Raw genomic sequence first — 12,135 nt, forward strand, 5'->3', positions numbered from 1 at the left:
ACACACACACACACCCATTTTCCAGAAGATGAAGCGGACTCTAAGAATTCAAATCTCTGGGCTCAGAGTCATTCAGTCCTTAAATGTGACAGTCTAACTTGGGCCTCAACCCCTCATCTTACCAGCGCTGTCAACGTGGGTGCAATATTCAACAGCTAAGAGTTCTTGCTAAATGCAGGCTGAGCCAGGATCCAATGCGGACAAGCTCTGATGGTGCTAGCAGACTCATCTGTTGCTTTAGCAACTTGCCACAGCTGGGCGTTCTTGAGGAGGAAGAAGTTCAATGGAAGACACACAGAGAAAGCCTTCGCAGCCTGCCCTAGATCACTCCCATCTCTTCTGTGGCACATAGGCTGTCCACGGCCCTGGGGTAGAGTCCCTTCCTTGATAGTCTTAGGAGTCTTGCACCACAGGGGCATCTTAAATTTGACTTTATAATGCAGCAGCCCTTCAATCTTTTTTTTTTTAATACATTTTTATTAATTTATACATATTACATCTCAGTTGTTAGCCCATCCCATGTATCCTCCCATTCCTCCCTTCCTCCCACTTCCCCCCTACTACTCCCCTCCCCTCCCCTAAGTCTGTGTCTGAGGGGGACCTCCTCCCCCTGAATATGCTCATATGGTATCAAGTCTCTCCTTGGTGACCTATTATCTTTCCTCTGAGTGCCACCAGGCATCTCCGTCCACGGGACATGTTCAAATATGGGGCACTAGAGTTTGTGTGAAAGTTAGATCTCCTTCTCCACTCAACAGTGGAGAATGTCCATCGGCTAGTCCGGGTAGGGGTTCAAGGTTTTTACTGCCTATTTTTTCCTTGGCTGTCGCCACAGTTTGCAGAGGACCCCAGGGCCCAGACTCGCCTATAGTTTTCCAGGACCCACTGGATCCTTCCATTTCCTCTTTCTCCCAGGCTTCTCCCACCTAAAGTTTCAATAGGATGTCCTCCCCTCTTACCCACTATTCTGGTAGGTACAGTTTTTCATGGGGACGTACACCTTGGACTAGGACTTCAACAACAATAGAAATAACAAAAAGCATACCAACACGTGGAAACTAAACAACTTTCTACTTAATGACACATGGGTCACGGAAGAAATAAGGGAAGAAATAAAAGACTTCCTGAAATTCAATGAAAATGATGGAACAACATACCCAAATTTGTGGGACACATTGAAAGCAGTGCTAAGAGGAAAATTCATAGCACTAAGTGCCTTTAAAAAGAAAATGGAGTCTTCCCACATAAACAACCTAACAACGCAACTGGAAGCCCTAGAAAAAAAAGAAGCAGAAACACCCAAGAGGAGTAGACGCCTGGAAATAATCAAACTCAGGGCTGAAATTAATAAATTAGAAACAAAGAGAACAATCCAAAGAATCAACAAAACCAAGAGCTGGTTCTTTGAGAAAATTAACAAGATAGACAAACCGTTAGCCAATCTAACTAAAAGACAAAGAAAAGCTATTCAAATTAACAAAATCAGAAATGAAAAGGGAGACATAACAACAGACACCGAAGAAATACAAAGAATCGTAAGGACCTACTTCAAAGACATTTATGCCACAAAATTTGAAAATTTAAGGGAAATGGACAAATTTCTCGACCGATTCCATTTACCAAAATTGAACCAAGACCAGATAAACAAATTAAATAGCCCTATTTCGCCTATAGAAATAGAAGCAACCATTGATAGTCTTCCAACCAAAAAAAGCCCAGGGCCAGATGGTTTCAGCGCAGAATTCTACCAGTCCTTCAAAGAGGAGCTAATACCGATATTATTCAATCTTACGATGTTACAAAAAAAGAGGAGGCAGGTAAAGGGGGAGGGGAAGAGGACAGACAGAGAGAAAGAGGAGGCAACTCCATGTGTTCAGGTTCAGGGAGTTATGTGTGATTGCGGTTTCTTGCCTCTCTTAAGCATTTTTGATGTCTGTAGCGTTTCTGGGAGAGATACAGATATAACCAGAAAAAGAAATGCATTTTCCACACACCTATTCCCTTTCTAAAGAAGAGGAGAATTTTGGTATTGTTTCCAAGTCAGTAGAGCAAAGATAGATACCAACTTAGTTGCTCACCGTAGATGTCTTAGAAATGAATAGTAATCATCCCTAAACATAAAAAAAGAACCTTCTGTGAAATGTGTTTTCCATCCTGCTTATTGGTATCAAAGGCAGGTGTACTTTGATGTTATTTCTGTTCACGAGCTTACAGGTGGCTGAATTCTGGGGATTAAAATCAGGTAGTCATGCTTGGTAGCAAGTACCTTTATCCTTTGCAGGTACTTAACTTGTCTCATTGCTGTGGAAAAAAAATGCCTGGCCAGAGCAGCTTACAGAAGACAGAGCCCATGCCATCTCATCGGTTGAGGGCATTGTCTATTATCATTGGAAGAGATGGCAGAAGCAGGATGTTTCTGGGTACATTGTGTCCACAAACAAAACAGACAGATAGCAGATAGACATACAGACACAGACAGCAGATAGACATACAGACACAGACAGACAGACAGACAGATACAGACACAGACACACACACACACACACACACACACACACACACACACACGTACAGTGGTGGGATACTGGTACACAGCTCACTTCCTCCTTTTCATTTACTCTGGCCCCCAGACCATGTTACATTGCTGCCCACATTAGGGTGGGCATTTTCTCCTCAGTTAAACCTTTTTGGAGACTTCCTCGTGGACAGAGCAGACAGACCCATGAGAACATTCTCATGGTGACTCTAAATCCAGTTCAGCCGACAATGACAAGTAACCATCACAGTAGCAATACCTTTTGTCCTCTCACATGTAGAAGAGAGCCATGACTTAAATATTCAGTCAATATATAAATATATAGATAGGATTCACATAGATGATAACTATTAAAAATAACGAGGCCGGCAGAGCCAGCTCCCTCTACTCACCCTACAGTTCTTCAAATTATTGCCTTCGTCCTTTTCCTAAGTGGAACCTGAGTCAGTCCAGATCAAAGCATAGGCGTAATTAGCTTGAGAAATGCATTTCAGCAAATGGATGGTGTCTGTAGTTAGGGGGTGTTCTAGTGTGCTTGGAAAGGATTTCTTTCAGCTTGTAGGTTACAGTCTGTGATTGAGGGCAGCCAGCTATGCTGGCTAGTTTTATGTCAACTTGACACAAGCTAGTCAGTCACAAGAGAGGAGGGCGCCTCTATTGAGAAAAACGCCTCCATAAGACCTGGCTGGAGGCAAGCCTGTAGGGCTTTTTTTTTTTTTTTAAATTTAGTGATTGCTGAGGGAGGGCCCAGCCCATTGTGGGTGGGGTCAGCCCTAGGCTGGTGGTTCAGGCTTCTTCAAGAAAGCAGGCTGAGCAAGCCAAGGGCAAGTAAGCAGCACCGTCCATGGCCTCTGCATCAGCTCCTGCCTCCAGGTTCCTAGCCTGCTTGAGTTCCCATGGTGCCTTCCTTCAGTGATGAATAGTGATGTGAAAGCTTAGGCCAAATAAATTCTTTCCTCCCCAGTTTGGTTTTGGTTATGATGTTTCATCACAGCAGTAGTAACCCTAACTAGACACCAATGTAGGAACTTGAAACAAAAGCCACGGAGAAATGATGCTTGCTTACTCACTCATCTAATGTGTACAAGGACTGTGTCCTCAAAGCCTACACCACTTCCAGCGGGCTGGGCCATCCTCCATTAATTAGCAATCAATATCCCCAAAGACTTGGCCGCAGGCCAATCTGATGGATGCAACTCCTCAGCGAGGTTCCCTCTTCCCAGGTGTGTCACCCTTACAGGAGGACATAGATGCTGAAATGACATTGAAGGCAGGTTCTGTGCTAGATACAGTTTACTGTAGTTCACATGGGCAAAGGGCATTTAAATCAAATGTGGCCTCTGGGTTTTCATGTCCCCATGAATAGCCTTGTTACTAATCCAATACAGCCTTCCTTTTGGCTAAATGAACAAAGATTTATGAGGTTTGGGGACAAAGTGAATGGGTCAGGTCCTTAACTCGCAAATACAGTGAAACTAGCCAGCGTTCCTGGAATTGAATACATAACCTTGGCCCCCATGAACACCATCTGGGTAATTGGCCACCATTAGTAATAATGCATAGCAAATGAGATGCTTATGTATATGATGGTGGCCATTTTTTTCACTAGTGTTCTAAAGCTTTGTTATTCTTGGTGATAAAACTCACAGAAGAGTCCCTTTTGTGTGACAAGCAGGATTAATTAAATACAGAAATATTTTATTTCACCAGTCAGACTTCAGATTTTTTTTTTTTTAAGCACGTAGCAAACAGTGCGTGTAAAAGGTATAAAGTGCTGAGAGGACTAAAATGGAAATTTTTATCTGGCCCCACAGGTCTTCCTTCAGCTGCCATGGTGTCAGTTGCACAGACCCCCTCCATTCAAATGTGCTTGGCTTCGCAGATGACTTCCAATACTTCTAGCATCTGGAGGGTATTTCACTGTCCCCTGGGTTCGGCTGAGGTTCTAACCTTGGCTGATAGCTTTCCTCAGGGATTTCAAAATCCAAGAGTCTTTCTGCCTTTCAAAATGTGTGCTCTTGTTGCCCAGTGATGGAGAGAGAAGGATCTTTATCCAAAGATAGGACACAGGCAAGCATGGCCAGGTGGCTCTTGGAATGCGTAGATGTCATGATTTGTTCCAGGCAGGCTTTAGAGGAGTTCATAGGTTCAAACCCAGAGTTGGTGCTCACCTACATCTTCTTGAGGCAATTTCTCTTAAACATTTCTTTTGCCAGGAAACTTCTTAAGCAGCATACAGAGGGATATCCTACCCCCTGAGCTTTCCGGGGGACCAATCTCCCTGCCCCCAAATCCTAAAAAGCTACCCAAGGCTGGGTGAGTGTTCACTGCCTCCTGGGGCCTGTTGTATGTACTCACCTCTGCTCTCCTGAGTCCACAGGGCTGGCACTCTACACCAAGGGCAAGGATGGGCGCAAAGAAATGATGCTGATGCCATGTGACTTCTTAATTGAGAACAGAGCACAGGGGCGACTGCAGCTTTATTCAGTGGAAGTGTAGAGTCCTCATCAGATTTTTTTTTTGTAGTTAAAAAAAAAAGCTTATTGAGTTTGTTCTTTGACAATTTCATGTGTGTAATGTGCATTCTGATTATTATACCCCATTCTTATCAAAATTTAAGGAGTGAATGGGTTCCTTAAAGGTGCTAGAAGAGCTACCCAGGGGGTTACAAACTTTGTTATGAATGACATCACCCTCAGAGCATCCCTCTCTCCTTGTTGGACGAAAAACGAAGTATCACCCAAACTGAGCCTGTCTCTGTGTCTGTTTGTCTCTCTCTGTGTCTGTTTGTCTCTGTCTCTGTGACTGTCTCTGTTTCTTTGTCTCTGTCTCTGTGTCTCTGTGTCTGTCTCTGTCTGTCTCTGTCTGTCTGTCTCTCTGTCTCTGTCTGTCTCTCTGTCTCTGTCTGTCTCTCTCTCTGTCTCTGTCTCTCTCTGTCTCTGTCTCTCTCTCTGTCTCTCTCTCTCTCTCTCTCTCTCTCTCTCTCTCTCTCTCTCTCTCTCTCTCTCTCTCTCTCTCTCTCTCTCTCTCTCTCTCTCTCTCACACACACACACACACACACACCACCACCACCACCACCACCACCACCACCACCACCACCACCACCATCACCACACAAAGTGCACACGACTATAGGGTTGGTGCTCAATTTAGGGGCACTGAATCTAAGCAATTGGCCTTTGTGTAAGAGCCATCTTCCTGTCGCCGCGGGGCGCGCGTCTCCACTGAATGTGCGGTGCGGTGCGATGCGGGGGAGGCTGCACAGCTTCGGCCCGGGTCCCCAGCTCTGCCCCACACCCGCCAGGCGCACACCGCGCTGCACTGTCCGCGGAGTCCGTGGCTGCCGCGCACTTGGCTGGGGAGAGAGGAGAGAGGGGTGGGCGGGCTGCTCGCCTGGCATTGGCGCTCTGCAGTGCAGTCAAGTGTTAGCCTAGCTCCCTATATGGTCGGGGATTAGCTCGGCGCTGCTGAAGCTGAGCGAGGAGCGGGAGGAGGAGGTCGACGAGGAGGAGAAAGAGCAGCAGCAGAGCGGCAGTCAGCGCACGCCGCTGCCTAGGGGAAACAGAGGCGCCCAAGCCTGGGGCGTCGCGCACGCCCCGGGAGCCATGGCCGAAGCGGGAGAAGGAGGCGAGGATGAGATCCAGTTCCTGCGGACTGTGAGTCTCGGTGGCCGGGCGAGGCGGCGGGCAGGTGGGGAGGAGCGCGGCGCGGCGAGGAGGGGCTGCGCTGCGCCGCGGTGCGGGGCGCGTTCTCCGCACTCACGGGCTGCAGAGGCGGACCAGGCAACTCCCGGCGGGGCGGTGAGGGGCTGAGTGGGAAGCGGCACCTTCTCTAGCCTTTCCCCTCTTTCTGTGCCGCCACCTCACACTCTCAGGTCTCCCACTCGGGACTGCTCGCTCTCGGGGCAACTCGCTACTTGGTCTGAAACCTATGATGCCCAAACTTCAAGCTGAGCTTGGCTCGTGATTGCTCAGACCTAAAAGATCCATGCTCCACGACCGGCCTCCTGTCACCTCCGCACTTAGCCGGGTCGTGGTCCCTTTTCTCATTTGAGCTGCCCTCAGGATCCAGGGCACCAACAATAAAGGAGGCAGCCGGGCAGGGGCTAGAGGGGAGCTGGGACTGGAAACTGGTGCCTGCTTTTGGTGGCTTTACAGGGACCGCTCAGAAGAGAATTCACCCAGTGCTGTCTCCCCTCTTTGCAAATCTCTATCCAGCAACTGCTACTAAGCCTTACTTGACTTGCCCGCGGGTGTGTGAGAGCTACTGTTTCTGCTCCAGGCTCCCAAGAACGCTGCAGAATGGGGAAATCCCGGTCTGTAGCTCCGCGTCATCAGGTCCCCTTCTTGGCACTGAATGGAGGGCAATGCTCCATCTGAGATTTTGGGAACGGGGCGAAGTCCAGTGCAGCTATGTCAGTCTTCTCCTTGGGGAGTTAGCACTTCAAGGTGGACGACCACCTTGAAGGGCGAGGGGCAGGGGTTGCTTCTTTGGGCTGATTTCAGCCATGTGACCTTGAGCAAATCATGTAATCCTCTCTACTTAGCCTCAGTTTCCTCTTGTGGAAAATGGAGGAAAATGTAACCAGCGTTTTCTGAAGATAAGAATTAAGTGACATGGTAAATGCCTAATATTTTTAAACTGTCAAATGCTATATAAGTGCCAGGTGATTTTATACCAGCTATCCGGGTCTGAACAATTAGAATGAAATTCTTGTCTCACACTGTCCTTTTTAAGAGCACCGGTTTTCTTTCTGATCTGGTCATTGAGGACTACGACTTCACATTTGTTTATCTTTTGGAACACTCCCTCCCTCTTAGAAGAGTTTACTTCTAATTTTTCAGGCTCATCCCCACTTCTGTTGTCTGTTTTTTCAAACATGTTTTCTTGGTCAAGGCTCAGTCGTTGGTCTTGTTTGAGAGACTGAAAAGGCCAACCACTCTCCAAATGCTTCTGAGAGGCTAGAAGCTCTTCCACTTCCCTCTGGTTCATCTTCACACTGTATACACCCCTCACACCCGACCCCCGGCCTCGCCAGCCACCTGTTCTTCCCAGAGTCCTTTGGGACCCTTCTGCTTTCCCTACAACAGGTGTCCACAGTATTGAATGACTGACAGCTCAGGTGCTTCTAGTTTTGTGCCCTCCTCATTCCATGCTGTTTTTGTTGTTGTTGTTGTTATTATTATTATTATTATTATTATTATTATTATTATTATTATTATTAAAATCCGAGCACTGATAATTGAGGAATTTTCGTTGGATAGATCTGGCAGTTGTAAGCAGGAGTTAAGGCTAAGAAGCTGGAGTCTGTAGTCAGGTCTTCATCTAAGCTGCTTGTCTTGGCTTCTGTAGCCATCATCCCGACCTTCCCCTCTGCGCTGGGCAGTGTTGGTGACTCTGAGAACACCTGTAGCCAAGGCTTAGCAAGGCAGTGGTTCTTAAACTTTGTCTCACCAGCTTTCTGGAGATCAGAGTACATGGACCTCTTTTTAAAGCCAATCTAGAGACCCCGTGGGCGTTCAAATACCCTCAATAAAGAGCCCTGATGCAGAAGCTTAGAGGGAAAGCTGAGGTCACCATGGGGGTGAATGGCTCCAAATATTGTAAAAATCAATTCTTTCTTCATAATAATCACCTGGAGTGTTTTTAAAGGCATGTTCTTAGTTCTTTGCCCCATGAGACAGCTTACGATCTTCATCTTATTCTCCTTCTTGGAACAGAGAGAGGTACAGGAAATCAAATGACTTGGCTGTGGCTGCCCAGCAAGTTACTGGTAATTGTCATTATGTAATGTTAAGTTTAACTCCCAATGGAGATGTGAGGCTTGCTCCAGAGGTTAGACTATTAGGAGTTCATGCAGATGAAAACCTGCAGCTTTCTGAATTTGACTCTGTTCCTTGTTTGCCATGAATTAGATAAAACAATTTCCTGGAACTCAGGAATCATAAACTTGATCTCTGCACAAAAAATTTTGACATTATCTTTTGTTTTTTTTTTTTAGAGGGTCAAAAATCACTGGGCTATAGTAGCAGAGTCATGTATTCCCTTATGAATATATCTCACTTTGAACCCACTTCAACCATAGCATGTTTTTCTCCCCTTCAAACAGAATCTGCTGAAGCATATTGGCCATATGTCAATCACCTTAATAATGGTTTGGACCAGAGGTGACTATTTGACAATGAACAGAATCATCCTTCTGCAGCTGTGAACGTTAAAGGATTGCTGTTTCAGAGATTTTAAATCTACTTTTCAGCGCTACAGAGTAGCGTTGTTACAGGGATAGTAATCAAATTGTGGTGATTATGGTGTCATGTGGATTACACAAGTGGCAACAGTGAAAATAGCTAGAGTTACCAGTGGCATAGAATAAGCTAGAAGGCAGCCAAGGTATGTGTGGTGTGTCTTTAGATACTTATACATTGGTGTTCTATTTTCTGGCACATATGAAGCCCGCTGTTTCCTAAGAAAAAGTAGATCTACGACAAGGGGTTTGGAAGTGAAACTCAGTGCCCTAATACACCAAACCTCAAGAAGGTGTGGTGAAAACTTCCTAAGTTCTGACATCACTGGAAGCCATGTCTTTGATGTAGGGAGACAGCCAAAAGGAGCCTCTTAGCCTTAAGGCTAGAATTTTCTCTCCTGCTGTTGTTGGCAGTGGCATCCTCCTCCCTTCCAATTGCTGTTGCTGACGTAGCCAGTGTCACTGACGTGGCTCTGAAGCTGCTCAGAAGCAGATAAACCTGCCAGCCACTGATCCGAAAACAAGAAGTGATGGTGAGAAATGTGGCTATTACTCCGTCTTCCGACACCTGGCAGAGCGGCTGGCTTCAGGAGTGCCAGAGAGATGCAGGAGTCCCCCTAGACTACAGTAGCCATTGAAAATTACAACAAAGCTCAGAGACTTCCCTTGGACTTGCTGTTTTTAATGATGCCATGGACCTCCCCTTGTTTCCTGAATTCTATCGTACAGGGACTTAAAACAGAAATTGGGATGAGGGAGGCACCCATTTCTATTAAAGATTGCTCACAGGTTGCCTAGCTGAGCCCTCTCTGTGGAGAGTTGTTCTTCTTTGCCCCCGAGCTGCTCTGGAACAAGGAGAGGTATTTGGACTGAAAGTCAAGGACTGCTGCTGTCCTCTCATGGTGCTTTAGGCAGATCTTTGTGTTAGAGTTCTCCTACTGATGTGAGTTCTGCCTTTCCGGGAACTCATGGCCCCCGGCTGGAGCGCTGGTGAACTTTTATCTTGTGGCTTGTGGATGTTTGCGTCTCTTATAGGCGTTGTGGTTTTATTTCCCAGCTCTTGAAGTCAGACACTTTTGCTCAGGATGTCAGGTGGGGAACGTGTGGAAAAACAGCTTCCTGGTACTAAAGAGCATATTGTAGGCAGTATTAAAAGGCAGACTCTAGACACTCAGGTGTGGGCTGCCACAGGGCGGACCAGGAGCTCTACTGCTGAATGAGTGTGGATGTTAAAATCAGCTTCCCAAGGTCACTACAGGGCTTCTTAACTACACAGTCTCTTCCTTGACAACATCTCAGAGTTGATTTGACTCTGTACCAGTGGAAGCAGTGTACATAATATTCTCTTCTTCCCACTGAAGTGACCCTGGTGGGCGTGAGCAGAAAGCAAGGTCCTTTCTTCCAAGCAATCAAGTTGAGCTAGGAAAACTGCTTTTGCAATGGGCTGTTGTGGCTTTTATCTGCTGCGGTCCAAGTGCTCGTGACCAGGGGTGACCAGAGTTTTTAGCTGCTGAGATTTAGGAAAAGAACTGATGGTGGCGGCAAGCTTGGAAGTGTTTAGCATGAGATGTGGACCACTATGAAGAGAGACCAAGAAATCAGTCTGCAATTGAGGGATACATGACTAATGCCTTCGTTTATATTTTTTAAATGCAAATATTAAGGAACGATGAGGACACTTATGGGGCATAGGATTTTTTTTAAAACACAATTTTATTTTCTAACATTCATTTAATGTATAGTAAGTTCTTTTGGGCTGTTCTGAAATGGGGAAATGTTGAAACAGAAATGAGTGGGAGAGATTTAGCTAGAGAGCAAAACAATGCCTATTTTTTAAAAGTTTGTGTTTGAATAGGTTTAAAGCCACATTTGTCTCTTTGATTGTTTAATGATCATTTATTTTACTCTATCCTTTGGCTTTCTCTTTGTATTGCTATTTAAAGAATTTTGCAGCTAAAGCTTCTGACCCCATGAATTTTCCTGACCTGGCATCCTTTTCAATGGCCTTACCTCTCTCTGTGTAAGGCAAAGGGGCCCTGTCTTCAGAATGCACCTCTGTAGCTAGCTCCTTTTCCTCACTTTCACATCAGGATAAACCCTTCTAAATTAGCTCTATTCATAAGGATACCCTCAATATAAGATTTATCCAGTAGGAGTAGATGGCTGTAAAAAAAAAAAAACCGATCTTAGAGGAATTCTTATTTCTTATATTCGTTCATTTGTGACCTTGAATGAGTCATTTAAGAAAACTAAGATTTTTTTTTTGTTTCACCCTCTGTATAGACGATCTGCCTTATTAGGAGAGTCACGAAAGGCAACAGTAATTCCAAAAATACTCCCAAAGACAAATTCAGGCACATTTCATAGGGCACTGTCATTCTGTCTGTCCTGCAACAGGAAACCAATCCTGCTTGTGATTGGCTCTTAATGGAAAAGTACCAGAGTGGTTCCCCATCCCTCTAAAGTGTTCTGTGCCTTCAGCCCATCCAGAGTGGATGCCACCTTGGTACTTCTTTGCAGTCACTTGACTAGAATAAACCCCAACTTCTCTCAATGCTATGAAAAGCAAGTTAGGGCACACAGAGCCAGACTGGTTTCTGAGAGTCCGGCTGAGGTGCAGAACACTCAGGTGCTTTTCGTCATCTCAGAACATCCCCATAGCTACTGCTGTCACAAGAGTACATCTCACTGTTTGATCCCACGGCTCATTTTTGCAGAGCTTCCCTTCTTATTCCCCTCACCACCCTCTTTTAGAAGCTCACTATTCCTTTCTCTCAGGGACTTGCTTTCCTTTAAAGCTAATGTACCTTTCCCACCCAGGGACTTTGCTGTTTCTCGTATCTGTTATCTGTGGAGTAAGGTCTTTTGCAAAAATCATTTTGGAGACAGCTGGCAATAGATACCATTGTGGTGGGGAATGCATCCCAGCCTGGGCTAAGACTGTACCTGTACGGCAACCATTCTCCTCAGGGGCCCACACTGGTCTTAGGTTTTACGTTCCTGTCCTCACAGACATCCTCTTGTTTGGGGTATTTTAGGGACACACTTCCAGCCACTGCAGTTTACCTTGGTTCAGTGAGTTTTGCCCTCACAGCACCTCTTCGGTTCAGAGAGAGGGAAGAAAAAGTGCTGGCACCTTACCCTGTATCCTGCTACAGGGATGAGCCGGCTGAGGTGCCAAGCTTTTTTTTTCCCCTTGCTTATGTCATTCCCAATTCCCTGTTGTTTGAAAACAAAGTTCAGATTGGTCTGAGGCTGATGATGCAGTACTCCAAAGCAAAAGAGCTGCACCCCCTCCCTCACACACACACTTGCTTTCCTTTCTGTAGCTCAGAGCCCATAATGACTCTACAG

General features: G+C 45.9%; 1 protein-coding gene across 1 annotated transcript in view; it reads left to right on the forward strand.

Moving 5' to 3' along the window:
* Nucleotides 1-5,769: 5,769 nt before the first annotated feature.
* Nucleotides 5,770-12,135, forward strand: part of RYR3 (ryanodine receptor 3) — a 529,413-nt gene continuing 523,047 nt past the window's right edge. Inside the window, exon 1 of the mRNA XM_084776329.1 lies at nt 5,770-6,193. Coding sequence (XP_084632455.1) covers nt 6,143-6,193 — 51 coding nt within the window. The 5' untranslated portion in view covers nt 5,770-6,142. The remainder of the gene's footprint in view (nt 6,194-12,135) is intronic.

The sequence above is a fragment of the Acomys minous genome (genome assembly GCF_964271855.1).
Source record: "Acomys minous genome assembly, chromosome: 3".
Lineage (NCBI taxonomy): Eukaryota > Metazoa > Chordata > Mammalia > Rodentia > Muridae > Acomys > Acomys minous.